General features: G+C 46.7%; 1 protein-coding gene across 1 annotated transcript in view; it reads left to right on the top strand.

Moving 5' to 3' along the window:
• FAM83C (family with sequence similarity 83 member C) overlaps positions 1-15254 on the top strand; it is a 23715-nt gene that overhangs the window by 4844 nt on the left and 3617 nt on the right. The window contains exons 3-4 of the mRNA XM_017739041.1: positions 3239-3406; positions 7752-7876. Coding sequence (XP_017594530.1) covers positions 3239-3406; positions 7752-7876 — 293 coding nt within the window. The remainder of the gene's footprint in view (positions 1-3238; positions 3407-7751; positions 7877-15254) is intronic.

Genomic DNA, 15254 nt, shown 5'->3' with positions numbered 1-15254 from the left:
TTTGCCTTGTGCTGCTGCCTGCTCAGCCCCATCCCTCTCACAGTGAGCACTGAGGCCCTGGCAGTGCCAGTTTTGGGCAAGGATCAGCCCTGAATTGTGGCAACCAGCCCTGCCAAAGCCTGCACGCACTGGAAGAGGAAAGCAAGATGGTGTGAACCTCCTGTGCACCCTGGGTGCAGGCAGGGCCCCATAACATGTGGGATCAGGGGACAAAGGAGCATCGGTCTTCCTTGACTCCGTCACACTGACTTCCCAAGCAGAGTTTAGATTGTCCCCAGGACAAAGCCTGCCTCAAACTTAAGCTTGAGATGAGCTCGAATATCGCGAGGCGAAGTCTGGCTGAGAGGAACTTGCCTGAGGCTTTACACAAGGTCGGGGTATAGTTTTTTCACAGTGCCTCATCATCAGAGGATGTCTGACCCATCAAAGAAATTTGGCTAAATTGCAGTTGGCCTTTGGCTGGGGGACAGTGTGGAGAGATGTGGCAAAGTCCTTTTACACTGTGGGTCTCAGTGGTACCTTGTGCTGATGGACCAGCAGCAACGTTAATTTGGGAAGTTGAAGATGATTCTCAGTGCTTGCAGAGCTCCTCCAGGGCGTACTCTGCTCTCCATGAGATATGGGCACGTTTCAAGAGGGGAGAAGTTTGCCAAACCCTTGTAAGGCTTCTGGGAAGACAACACTGACAAGGGCTACAAAAAGAGGTGCCCTTGGGAGTCAGGTTCTGCAGCCTGTATCTCCCAGGGCCAGGGTGAGAGGGTGGAGATGTGGTTTTGGCCTGGACAGCAGGAATGATTTTTTTCTCTTGACAGCTGCCTTGTGTCCCATGTGGATGTCTGGGATCATACAATCCCCTGGGAAGGTTCTTCCCCAAACCCTGCTGTGGTGAGCTGGGCCTCAGGCCTCTTGCAAGATGTTGAGGACCAATGACAGTGTGTTGGGGACAAAACAGAGCCACGAAATCTTGTCCCTCTGCAAAAGGGCTCAATCGCCAAGGGAGCAGGAGTCAGCCTTGTGCCATTGCTGTCCTCTCTGCTGTGGCTCTGTGCAAAGGTCTCTCCATGGCGTGTGCAGTCTGAGAGCAGCCAGCTCCCCAGGCAGAAGACTGGGCTGGAGAGCACGGGGAAGCCCAGGGGCCCCGCTCTGCCTGTAGCAGCACTGAGGCCACGAGTGTGAGGCTAGAAAGAGGCAGTTTATTAATGAAAACAGAGCAGAAGAGCTACTGGGCACTGAGCAATCTGGGCCAGTGTGGCAGTCTGGAGCAGAAATCCAAGGACAGTTAAACTTGGAGCTCCTCTCCTCTTTTCTGAAGCTATTCCAGATCAGATCCATGCCATGACTTCAATTTCCCCTGTTCCCATTTAAAGCTTGAATCACTGCACATGTAAAAGCTGACCTCACTGCCATCCTCTGCTTTTAGCTCATGGTTTGAAGAGGAGCAGGTGAGCAGCAGCGGCAGAGGAAGGCTCACCCTGCAGGGGTGAGATCCACGGGGTGATTTGAACTATGGAGAGTTGCATTTGTGGCCATGCATGTAACACAGGCAGGGGAGGTGCTGGAAAACAGGCTCCCTCCTCACGGGGGCATGATGGCAGCAGGACTGACTGACTGACTGATGCATTTCGTGTGCCACGTGTGGTGCCAGGGCATGAACACTGAGAAGCAGAATAGTCTGTTGGAGCTTCACTCCCAATTTTAGTGGGTTTTGAGTCGTGTATTTGGGCATTCTCTGGTAGGTGCAGAAACACAAATCAGGGTTATACACCCAATTTACAAGCAGCAGTTACCTTATTCACTATGATATGGTAAAGATGGGGACTAAAGTACTTGGGCAGTTCCATTATTTTTTTCAGCTTTTGAAAAGAAGTTTGCCTGATGGTAAATCCTTCCCTACATTTTTTCATCCTGCAGTGTGTTCCCATCTTTCATGAGTTCTCAGTGTGAACTGCTGATGGTTCAAGATCTGTGACCAGGTTGCTCTGTACCCTCAGGTGCAGTGACAAATCATCCTGCTCAGCAAGTGCTCTCCTGCCTGTTCCTTCCTTCCCCCTGATTCCCACCACTGGCCGTGACAGCCAACAACAGATGGATCCCAACAGTCGCTTCCTCATCCAAATAATGGCCCTCTCAATTGTCTGCTGGCAACTTCACTCCATGAGGAACAGAGCAACAGGGTCTCCAATCCCATCTGAATCTATTTATGGCTGATTTCCCTTGATGCATTATTCTTGTTGCAGGTCATTCTGTACTTTGAATTTTCTAGTCCTGGGTCAACTCACTTGTAGTGGCTGCTTGTCATGACCTACCTTTTGTTTTCTGTATTTTCATTCCAGTTTTTGGATAATTCATGTAGCCATGACAGTCTGCTGCCTCCCACTCCATCTCCTCAGTGGGATGGATTGCCATGGCCTTTTTCAACCTTATTCTTTAAAGAACTGGCAGTTCTCTTTAAAATTCTTTTCCTTTTTAAGACCCCTTCCTTGGAGACTTTATCTTAACTTTACTGAGATACATGTATTTTTATTTTTATTTTTATTTTTCAATAATCTTAGCGTTATTTCTTCTTTCTCCTGTCAGGTTTCATACCCATCACTTGCATCCCTGGCTGCATGAGCAGGAGTTCTGCCAGCAGGGAAAGGGAAGGGATCCTTTCCACACACATTATTCTCTGATTTTGTCTAGGCACCCTTAGGATCTAATCTTGGAACGAGGACTTGTACATACTTAATCAGGATACCTTATCCCTCACCTGGCAGTGTGTCTGTCCTGAAAAAAAATTGTACTTTTTCATATTAATCTGCCAGTCATGTAGAGTCACTCTTGCTGATTGAACAATGATTTTGCTCAGTCTCAGCTCTTGTTTATATGCTTTGCTCTTGGCATATTTTCTTAAGGCAACACATACTTGTTGCACCACTGACATTCAAAGTTTGTGTACATGTTACCCTTTCAGCTATTCCTTTCTGCAAATAACAGATGAGACAGGAGGTACCTGGATGGGGATTGTCTTCATAATTATTAAAATTTGATTTTAGCTGCCACAGTGGGGTAAGAGCTGTTAAACACAAAGGTCCAGAATCATCTCCACTCAGGTGGCCACAGAGGCTCAGTAACTCAGGAGGTTTGAATAGTTTAAAGCACATAGTTTAAAGCACAATTCACTTGGGCATGAGATTTCAACAGTCTCTTGTGTTTCTTTCCTCCCCCCACCCCCCCCCACCTCTTTTCTCCTGGCCAGGTGATAGCAATTGTGATGGATCTGTTTACAGACATGGAAATTCTGTGTGACCTGCTGGAGGCCTCAAGCAGACGGCACATCCCCGTTTACCTGATCCTGGATGAAGAGTACTTGAAGCATTTTGTGGAAATGTGCAATAAAATGGCTCTTACTCAGGACAGCTTCCCAGTAAGTTTTCAGTCACATACCGGATATGATAAACAGGTCTCGGAATTGATAAAAATGATGTACCCTGTGTTCTGTTGCCTCTGCCTGGTCCCTAGGACTCATCCCTTCTCCCTAGGATCTATCCCTTCTCTCACTGTCCCAGGCTAAGAGACCATGGCTGTTTGCTCTAGGAAATTGAGATCTGCCTGGACATAAAGAGGAAGGTGTGCAGGAGCCTACTAGTCCCATATATTGATGTTTTGTGGTCCTCACTTCAGTTTTCCATGCAGGGAATGGGAAGTTGGGGCCAATGAGATGCAGTGAGTTGCTGAGCATTTTGCTGGGCTGGTGCAGAGATGCAGAGGGAGGCCAGGAAATTTAGTTTATGTGAACCTGTATCATCTGGACACAGGAGGAGAGGGCACAGCCTCTGCTCTAGGACATAGAATTCCAAGAATTAAATTGCTCATAGTTCAGATCGCTGAGCTCAGGGATTTAAATTCTCCCCAGAGCTGCTGCAGGGCAGTAACTGGGAGGGCAAGCAGTGAGTCCCCTCAGATGTCCTGCTGCAAACCCCAGCACTTCCTTCTGCTGAACTTTAAAAATCTCACATTAAGATCTGCTTTTAGGCTTTGCAATTCAGTTGTGAGTCCATGAGGGATTTGTGAAAAACCCAATTCCTGCTCAGTGGGTGCCCATCCCCCAGCGTGTGGGGCCCAGAGCAGATAAACAGTAAAAATGAACATGACAGCGCCACAAGCTCTCTTGGGAACTTGCAGCCCCATAGATGCACCCCAGTATCCTGCTCTCCCCATTTCTGGCTACCACCCATCAATGGAAGTTGGTTCTTTTGTTGTCATTTGTTATTCCTGTAAAGCCAGCAGTGCTGGCTATGCTCCTTCCCTGAGTGTGAGGATTCCCTGGAGCACTGACTCTACTGCAGCCACCAGTTTGATAGGTTTTCCCTTCAATTTTGTGGGGAACAGTTGAAAAATTTCCAGTTAGCTCAAAAGCATTCCTAGCTAAAAAACAAGCTAGGGACAATGCAAAAATAATGTTTTACAGCATATTCCAAATAGATGCAGTCATAAATGTCTTAATTTTCCCTCATTTTTAACCTGTCTACACAAAGGTTAATTTAGAGAGGCTTCTTTAGAGAAGCACTCAGTGCTATGGTCCAGTTGACAAGGTTGGACTTGATGACCTTGAATGTCTTTTCCAACCTAAATGATTCTGTGATTCTTCCACTGTGCTGGGGAAGCTCTGTCCTGTCTTGCTTCTTACAAGCCAGACCCATTTCATCCTGCCTCTTGAGATGGCAGCTCTTAGGGAAAACTGCTCCATGCTGGAGCATGTTTGCTTCCACAAATAGCTTCCTCACTGAAGTGACCTGGTGGGTTCAGATGAATTCCATCTCTCCAAAATATATTTTATTGCTTCTTATCCAAGAGGTGCCCATTTTTAAAATTAAAGTTAAAAGGAGTTTATATCCATGGAGATGCCTATGTGTCTTTGTTAGGCCTGATGTCATGTCTTGTGCTTGAATGGGTAATTAACACTTGCCTCCCCATTCCATGACTCACTAGCAGCTCTCCATCTGAAGTGTCTCTTATGCTGATGCACCTAAGCAGTCCATTACCTACAGGCTGGATACACATCTGAGTGGAATGAGGGTACATATTTTATGCCTGCCTCTAAGTTGTGACAGGATGTGGTGGTAAATCTCCATTTGGAATAATTGGTGACAATTTGGGGTTGAATGGGGAATTTGGGGTAATTGCCCCTCTGGCGTCTTACTTCTGACAACAACATGTGAGTCTGCTGGTGGCAAATTCCAGTGCTGAGCATCAGAAAATCCCACGTGGAGCATCGGGCAGCGGTGACAGAAGAAGCCTGAACTTGGAGTTTTCAAGCATCCATCTGCTGCATCTGGAACTACTGCCTGGATGGAGCAAGAGTAGTACCTGGCAGTCCTGCAAGACTGCAGGATTCTCATCTTGTTGGGTTGATTCAGGGCCTGGGTTGACAAGAGGAAGAAGAGGATGATTAAAATCAACCAAATATCAGAAACTCACCCAGCCTTGGAAGGGATAAAGGGAGTGAAGAAATACTGTGGTGACAAATTTATAGAATGTCCCTTACCTGAAGTTGTTTTAATTTCCCCAGGAAGGAGGGGGGGAGGAAGCTCCTCCCAGTGAGAACCAGTATTACTAAAACCTTGGCACTGGAAGAAAAAAATCCCTGTGTTGACTGGCCACAGGACAAGGTGAACCCCTCCCCAGGTATCCAGCGTTATCTTGGTCTGATTCAGGAACTTGTGGTGTCATTTCAGAGGATCACAGGTTAATGCAAGTCAGCAGGGACCTTAGGATGTCATCAAGTCCAGCCTCCCACTCAAACCAGCGTCGCCTGTGAGGTCAGGGCCTTACCTGGTCTCGTCTTGCAGATCTCCAAGCATGGAGACTGCACAGTCTCTCTGGATAACTTGTTCCAATGCACAACTGTCCTTACAGGGAAAAGGTTTCTCCCTGCTCATAGGTAGCAGATGAGGGTATGTTCTGGGACAGAAAAAGCCAACAAGTGAGAGCCACAGTGTGAAAATTGTGAAGTTTCAGCTCCGTCCCTTCTAGAAGTTTCCATGAACTCGAAAGAAGACTGAACCAGTACTTGGAGGAGAGATCATGGTGGGGTTCCCACTGAGACAAACCACAAGAAGCTCAGGAAATCTCCTGAGCAGAAAACAGGGGCAGCAGCAATATTAGGGGCAGCATCATAAATGATGGCCCTCTTCCTGCTCTTCCCAGCTGCCATGGCCCACTGCAAGAGGGAGCTGGGTAGGCTCTGGTCTGGAGGAGCAGATTTGCTGCTGCTGTGCAGCCCTGGAGGGCAATGGTGCTCCTGGGTGGGCTGGGAGACCCTCACTGCAATGTGAGAGCCCAGCCTTTCCCACCTGGCGGGTGTTCCCGGAGGGAAGCACAGCTCCTGCCCGCGGGGACTCAGGTGGCAGAGGGAAGCCACCCGGGGGGAGCCGCTGCCCAGGAGCCTCCTGCTCCTCACCCGAGGGTGCCAGGCTGCCCCGAGCCCCGTGGGGGGCAGGAGAAGGGGGCACAGGGGTGCCCAGGGGCGGCTCGGGAAGGGTGGAAGGGGAGCAGCGGGGAACATCTGCAGGCGAATCCCAGCAGCTGGTGCTTGTCCCCGGCCTGAGCCGGGCCAGAAATCTGCTGGGTTGGCGGAGGGGCACGGCCACGTTCCCCGAGCGCCCACCTCTGCCAGGGGCAGATCGGCCCCGACACCGAACCAGCTGCTGTAAGGCTTTGTCTGTCGCTGGGCTGATGCTCCGCAGGGATGAGGTGCCCACAGAGGAATCTGCCGGTAAAATGCAGCTGGTGACAGCTTGTGACAGCTCCTGGGATTCCAGAGGTGCTACAGGTGTCAGGGGAGCTGGCCTGGAGGGCAGGAAGAGTGGCCTGGAGGACAGGAAGGGATGACCTGGCAGCCCCGCGTAGGTGTAAGCCTTAGGGATGTTTATTTACATGCCAGATGTTTTGTTTGGCACTGTATCACACAGAGCAGGTCAGTAACAGTTTCCAGTGACTGTTCTGCTCTTCTGCCTCCCTCACCCGAGGTGCAAGTAACGTTATGGGCAAACACCTCACATTATGAAAAAGGCTCCTGATGGATACCAAGAGCCATATTCCCCAGTTTATTCTGGGCAGTTGGTTTTACAGGCCAAAGCTGTATCAGACAGGTATTTGCAGTTTTCAAACAGTGGAGCATCAGTTGAGTACAACACCTGAAAATGTTAATATCATTTAAAATTTTATTGATAAAAGGAAATCTTTAAAATGTAGATATTCCTCTCTCTTTTTTTCATTGAGCAATGTTTTAGTTTTAAGCCTGTCATTGTATAAAATCAGAGCAGACATTCTATTGATTAGAAACTAGTAGGCTGTTATGGGTAGACATTCTATTGATTAGAAACTAGTAGGCTGTTTTGGCCAAAATTTAGTTCAATGCAGAGCCATCAGCTAGTGTGGGGAGTTGAATGTTATTAATAATCTGGAGGAAATTGCATAGTTTTACATGCTTCAGAAGTGATCTGTAGGCTCTTAGGATTCTCCCAAGTTTTTTTCAAACTAGAATTTGCACTTGAGTGCAACTTGTTAATTTTTGCCGTTGTTTTTATCCTGTAGAAGCCGGCAGTGTGACAAAATACTTGGTATGTAGGAGCCAAGAAATACTTAATGCCTTGTTGAGTTCTACCTCTTGGCACGAGCTCGAGGGAGTCCAGCAGTGATGCACAAGGGAACATCTCAGTTTAGTTCAGTACATGGCCCCTTACCAACTCTCCTTGCTTTGGTTTCAGAACATGCGCATAAGATGCCTGAGTGGAGACACGTACTACAGCAAAGCAGGCAAGAAATTTGCAGGCCAGGTTCTGGAGAAGTTTGTCCTGGTTGATTGTGATCAAGTTCTTGCTGGTACATACAGGTAAGAAAATACAGCAACTACTGTGGCAGAGACTGTTGTCACTGAGGAAATATTCCTTACCAAAATACTGAATGATGTAACTCCTAGTGCTGCACGTTGTGTCAGTCAGCACAGGCAGTGCTTTCACAGTTTTCCAAGCCTCCATCTTATCCACCCTCCCTGCCCTTTCCTTAGCTGAAGACCTCAGACTTTTCAGTCTTTCCTCATACAGCGGCTGCTGCATCCCTCAGCCTTTTTCATTCTGTTTTTCTGCACTCTCTCTGACCTCACTACCTCCTTCTTGAGGTGCAGAGACCAGAACTGCATGTGGTCCCCCTGATACGCTGCACCAAGGTGTTCGAGAGGGGTAAAAGGTGCCCAGACTCTGGTTTGTGATTGTGGCCCTTGCTGGCAGGGGCCAACACTCACTGCATGTTTTAGTTGCCATTGCACTCCAAGTTGATAATGTCAGACAACTGCTGCTGCTGATTCCGAGCTCCTTTCTGAGCTGCTCCAGGTTCAGCATCATACAGACCATTTCCCCCTATGGATACACCACATTTTCCTTTACTGAAGTTCATCTGCCACATATTTGTCCACTTGCTCCGTTCTGTGAGGTCCTTCTGGATTCGCTCACCTTCAGTGAGGTATCCAACCACCTGAAGGAACTGAGCATCTTCTGCAAACCTGGGGATTTCACTGCACCCCTCCATGCCTGAGGGCATCCATGTGCTCACTGGCTCCCTCACCAAGCTCCAGCAGGTTCGTGAGGCTGGGCTTGCCTTTGCCTTTGCCCTGTTGTCCGTGCTTCTCCATGCTAGCAGGAATCTTTTTCTTCACAGCACACTCTGCATGCCCCAGGGTAGAGGGCAGCTCCAGTGGTGTGTGGGCCTCAAGACCACATTCAGAGGCCTCTCTGTAGGTGTGGTCATACTGGAAACCTCCCAGCCCTTGGCCTTTCTGGTGGTGCTGATACACAGGAGTGAAACACATCTCAGTGCCACCAACACCAGGGACAGATGCAGGAAGTTCATTGAGGTTCTCAGCTATGGCCTTGCCATCACCCTTTTGACCCCCAGGCCTCAAATGAGCCCACTGATTCCTTGGCTGCCAGTACAGCACTTGTGAGCAACCTACAGCCCCAGTCATCCTGGGGATTTTTGGTCTTCTCCCTTTCAACTCTTTTTGACCTATTGCTGCATTTTTACATAGTTGACTTTCTTGAAATTGAACCTCCACATGCTGCATTTATTTAGTTTGCTCTCCACTAAAGAGTTAAAATTGTGTTGTGATCATTCTTACAAACGGGTTCTTCCACTTCTGCCTCTGGAACCAAGTCTTACACACCATTCTAGACCACATCCTGAATCACATCTTTTCTTGTGGGTCAAACAATTTAGACTAGTTAATTCTAGCATGTAATAATTTATTGCTTCCAAAAAGTTTTCTCCATGGCTCATCCCAGTGAAGCATTAACCTGTATGTGTATGAGTGGGTGAAATCTCCCACTATTGCTGCCCATCCTAATTTTGCAGCCTCTGTGATCTCAGTTAACATTGTTCTCCATCACAGTTCTGATCAGAGGGTCAGGACTACTGTTCTGGTGCTATATTTTTATTACTAGACTCTTTTTAGTTACTTTTCCGCCTGCAGATCTTTCCCACAGTATTTTCACACTGTTGAGCATCATATTATCCTTCATGAACAGTGCAGCTCCTCAGGACAGCCTGCTCTGATATTTCTGTCAATTTGGTGTCCTGGCAATACTTTTATTCTCCTTCCACCAGATCTCCTTGAACACTGCTCTCCCTCTCCCTTTCTCTCTCTTTCCATCTCTCTGTGAGCATGTGCTGGACCCTCAGGCTACCAGTGTCCTTGTCAGTGCTGTAACTTCAAGCTGCACTTTCTCCTCTGGTGTTGACTTCATCATCTCCAAGAGTGGAGGTCTCATCTCATCAAACTCTGGCAAAATGAATGAAAAATGGAAATACGTGGTTGAACATGGTTGTGTCAAATCTCTAAGCAACATGGACAGCAGTGTCTGGTAGCATTTTGACCATCCTAAGACACTTAAAAACAATGGAGTGAATCACTGCCTGGAAACACAGGATCCTAGAATCATAGAATTGGTGAGGTTGGAAAAGGCCTCTAAGACCCTTGAGTCCAAGCATTCCCTCAGCACTGCTGAGCCCACAACTAACCCACGTCACATCTACTCATCTTTTAAACCCCCTATCCATCTCCATGGGCTGCAGGAGCAGGGAGCACATAACTGGACCACTCAGTTTTGAATGGCTAAAGCTGAGCATGTGTCAGCTGGATTGAACTGCACAGCTGGAGGAATATCTGATTTCCCTGGGGCCCAGAGTCAGGGTATTGCTGAAAATGCAGGTGCAGCTCTCTGGGTCAGTTCCTCCCCGTGCTGTTCAGGGCAGGGACTGGGGGCTGTCATGTGCTCTCTTTCTACAGATCTCTGCAGAGCTGAAACTTCTGGAATTCTGGAAGATAGTATTTCAGTTGAATAGGGTCTTACATCTGATTCTGTGGTGTGCCAGTAAGCACAGGATGTTCTGGACTAACAGAAACAGTCTCTTCTCAAGGAATTTGTTCAACAGTTGTCAGAAACACTTCCACAGGAGAAAATCAGGATGTCTGCTCCTGAGTTAGTGCAACCTGTATAGGAGATATTTCAATTACTGTCCCTGCAGATGGGAAAGCCAGATGCAAAGGATAAGAACAGTTACCGAGTAAAGCCAAAGATCCAGGGTGGAACCAGGGGTGTCTCGGGATGATACAGGAATGAGGGTAAGAGTGTCCTTACCCTGCAGCAGGTTTTGCAGTTCACCAATGCAGTGTGCAAGGATCAGGGGTTTCAGAACTCTGGGGTTTTATGTTGTACGTGCTTCTCTATGTTCAGTTTACCATCAGAGCCTCTTTCCCACCATGTCTGGCCTCCATGATACCCTCTGGCAATGGCTTATGCAGTTTAATTTATGTTTTGTGTGAAGAAGTGATCCATGGTGTTTACAGTAGACCTACTGCTAGATAATTATATTTGATGTCCCCAAAGTCCCACAAAATCAGTGGGTACAGAAAATCAGTGTTTCCTATTTACTTTCTTGACTGCATCCATGATTTTACCCTCCCCCATTATAATCCCTCATGTGAATCACCTCTTCTCCAGGTGAAGTATCCTTGGCTTTTTAGTAATTTCTTGTATCCAGAGTTTGAATTTATTGACATTTAATTGTCCATCATTTTGTCACATATTCCCCCCTTACAATAAGATCCTCTTGTAGCTTCTGTTTATCCAGTTTTCTTTTGATCCACAATAATTTTGCCACGAGCTGTGACACGGACAATTTCTACAGTTTTTTAGGACTTGCCTCAATATGTTGAACAGCATTGATCCCAGCACAAAACCTGTGGGTTTCCAGTGGCTAAATTAAACCTATTGCAAATGTTTGTATCTTTAATCAACTGCTACTTCTTGAGAGGACCTTCCTTTGTAGGTACTCCATGATCACTTAATTTTTCTAGCAACAAAAATGGTCTTTGCTGAATGACCATGTCAAAATCTCTTTGAAAGTTCAATTTTGATACATCAAGCACATCTGTGTGCTTGCTGCCTCCTACAAAGATCTGTAAGAGGCTTTTGAGGCATGGCTTCCTTCCACAAAAACATGCTGAGTCTACAGCATTATGATTATAGTTATTTATGCATCTAATCATTTTACTCCCTATTTGCTTCTACCAGTTTGTTCAGTATGGAAATAAGACTGGCTGGTTTGTAGTTTTCCAGAAGCTCTTTAAAAGGTTCCCATGTAATACTTTCCATTCCTCTGCTACTATGTTCAATATTAAATGATAGGTTGTTCCCTGGTTCATAATTGGAAAATCGCTGACTTCCAGTTTTTGAAGGCTGTTTGCTTTAATATTTTTGGTTAATGCACCTTTTAACTATGGTGAGTTTTTTTAATGATTTAAAATGTCTTTATTTTGATAGGTACATTTTCTCTGAGATCTAATATAGCATCTTTAAACAATCTTCATGCCACCTCAAGCATTTAACCTTTTCGATTACTCTTTTAAATTTCTTTTTAATAGCATTCCTTGCTTTCTCTTTGAAGTTAAGCATTACTGTTGTGGATTATTTTGGTCCTGAAAGAATATTTGATATGGGTAGGTCATGGTTATTTTTTGCTGAGTGGCCTTCCCAAAGAAACTCCCTGAACTGTTGATGTTATTTCTCCTTCTGTTGGCTTTCTGGTTCATTTTTCCAAAAAGTGGTCATTTATAGTGTCTAAAATGCAGTCTCGGCAACTCTCCTTATAGTGGCCCCCATTCAACCTGGCAGGATCTCCCTTTATCCCTCTGCTTTCTGCCTTCTTAGTCTCTCAGCACCCCCTCAACGTGGCTTATTTACCATCAGCAGCACTCTGCTTGCAAAGTTCCCACTACAGCCACTGTGCACTTTTCTAAACACAGCTTTATTTGTTCAGATGTTCTCCATTGATTCTAGTTCCTTACCCAAGTGTCACTGATTTCCATCCTGTCCTTTTATCAGAATACAGTTTTCTTGCATTTATTTTTAAAGTGAAGCATGTGATCCCAAACTGTGTGACCTTCTACATGTCCCAGCTTTGGTCTGTAGCAATCCACTGCTTCCTGCTGTCCATTGGGTTACTCCAGTCTGGCAGCTCTGCAACGAGGAGATGAGCAATGAAGAAAAGGACCCAAATATGCAGAAATACTTCAACTGTCCTTCTGCTTCCACAGGTTTTATTCATGCATACTACAAGAACAACATGGAACTGTGTCAGGGGGGTTTAGGCTGGAGATCAGGGAAAGGCTCTTCCCCCAGAGGGTGCTGGGCACTGCCCAGGCTCCCCAGGGAATGGGCACGGCCCCGAGGCTGCCAGAGCTCCAGGAGCGTTTGGCCAATGCTCTCAGGCACAGGGTGGGATTGTTGGGATGTCTGTGCAGGGCCAGGGGTTGGAGTGGATCATCCCAGTGGGTCCCTTCCCACTCAGGATGTTCTGTGATTCTATGATTCTTTAACTTATTCTGATCTATTGCTGCCTATTGGTACAGATCAAGCATATTTTTGCAGCATTTTCTAAATATGGAAACTAAGCTCACTGCTCTTGTCTTAAACAAATGTAGGCAAATTAGTTTAGACCCTTCAACTCTTACGTGTACATTGATTAAATGTTTAACATTGTATTTCTTCTAAATGAAGGGGAAAAAAAACTAGATTGAGGTATCTAGGCAAAGCAATAATCTAAAATCTTAAATGTAATTATATATCTAGCTATTTAGGATTATTCTGGGCACCAGAAGAAATAGGGTGTTTATTTGAGCACTTAAGGTATTTACTGTTTCAGCAGGTGAGAGGAGCCCAAGGGCAAATAGGGGCTAGAGCTAAACAGGATCTTGAACAGGAAAAGAAAAGTAAACACTTGCCAGGCTAGAAACAGAGAAAAGAGCTGGTATTGTCAGCCTGAAAGGGAGTTATGTGGCTGTTTGAGTTGTCTTAGAGGAGATTAAATTTCTCTGCTGAAAATGAAAGATGGTCACGCTATCAGGGTGTGCCTTGCCATGGGCACAGAGAGGAAGGAGCTCAGTGTTTGCTGTAGTGGGAAACTCAAGATCTGGGGTTGAAGCTGACACAGCAGCTGAAACTGAAAAATGAGAGGCAAAAGTTTACAGGAGTACAAAAGCTCTGCACGTGGCTTCAGGAGAAATAAATCTGAAGTACAGAAGTGTTCGGCAATGGACAGATAAACTACATGGGTTTGAAGCTGGAGGAAGCTTAGAATTTCTTTCAAAGAAAGGTGCTTATACTCGCAGGTATCCATGGCCCAAGCAAAAGGAAAGAGCTTTGAAGGGGGAGTTCCAGATCTAGCTTGATGAGGAGTCACCTCAAGAAAGAAATTCTAATTAAGCAGGAAGTGAGTGTGTAAGGAGTGGGAAGCACAGTGCATCAACAAGGGAACCCCAGGTGACACACACAGCAGTGCAGTGACATCACCAGGAGATGAGTTATGGACAGCCTTGCTGGGCACACCAAAGCAGGGAGGAGCAAATCCTCAGGTGTGTAAATAAAAAGTGAATCCAGGAGAAAGAGACAAGGTCTGCTGCTGGAAGGATGAATAAGAAGTAAGAGATAACAGACATGGGTGCCCAAATTAGTTGAATACATTGCATGGTTTGGATCAAAAGGAAGATGAAAATCAAGGAATGGAAATTATTTCAAGTGTGTTGGGAGCAAGCTAAAAGAGCTTGCTGCAATAAAGGCAGGTCGTTGTTACCTTATCAAAGAAAATGTCACTTGAAATGGAAGGTCTAGTAATGAGTGTTATGTGGTACATGCATTTAGCCATGAGCAAAAAAAAACCCATAGAAGTTTGTGTTGGCATATGGAAAGAAAAGAATGGCTTTGTGACAGCCCAAGTGACGCAAGAGCAATAAAGATGAGTTTGAGAAACTATTGAAAGAAGCAAAAAACCTTCTGCTGCAAATTGGTATCTCGTCTGTTGGAAAGAGCTGAAGCAGAGAGGCTGAGTGTGGAGATCTGGAGTCACCCGTACAAACAGCTGAGGAAAGGCAAAGGCCACCGTGACCCCAAAGCAGAGCACGGCTCTACAGGGGGGCACGCAGGGAACTAATCTGGGTGTCGAAAATGCTGCTGAGACAGAGACTTGTGGAATACCGCAGGTGCTCTCCCCACTCCTGCTCGGCCCACGCCAGAGCCCCGGGGCAGGGGATGCTGCGAGGACTGGCCGGGGTCCCCCACGGCCCGGAGGTGATGCTGCACCTCCATCTCCCGGCCAAGGGCTGAGCTGCACCGCTCCCGGAGAGTCCGAAGGCAGGGTAGGGAGGAGGGGATCCTATCCTGCAGCCATCCTCTCTCAGAATCCTTTGTGTCCCAGGGTGATCTAGAACTGCTGTGAGAAGCAGTTTTTTATAGGGGAAAAACAATGTCAGGAAAATCCAACCTCTCTCAGACGCTCCCGTGAAGTTTTAGCATCCAGGGTGGCCTGCAGGAGGAGGAGCTCCACAGCCCACAAGGGTGTTCTGTTGTGCAAAGAAGTACCTCTTCTTGTCTGTATTGGATTTGTAACCTGTGAACTTCAGCCAGTGCCTCACTTTTACACCAGAAATCATTCCCTGGCTATTTCCTCCAGGCCATTCTGGGAAGAAAAGACCTTTATCAGTTTGTAGTGATGGGAATAGCCATGGCTGGTGAGACCCACATTGTCCCACCCTGGAAACCTGTCCTGTGGCAAGGAGGGCTGTGCCACCAGGGGACTTGGATGATTCCTTCCAGAGCCTGTCATGACACAGAGTGAGCAGGACCCCATTGGATCAGCATGGGAAACTGGGACACAGGAAT

Source organism: Corvus brachyrhynchos, unplaced genomic scaffold (assembly GCF_000691975.1).
Source record: "Corvus brachyrhynchos isolate BGI_N302 unplaced genomic scaffold, ASM69197v1 scaffold427, whole genome shotgun sequence".
Taxonomy (NCBI): domain Eukaryota; kingdom Metazoa; phylum Chordata; class Aves; order Passeriformes; family Corvidae; genus Corvus; species Corvus brachyrhynchos.
This window is presented reverse-complemented; position numbering and strand designations above follow the sequence as displayed.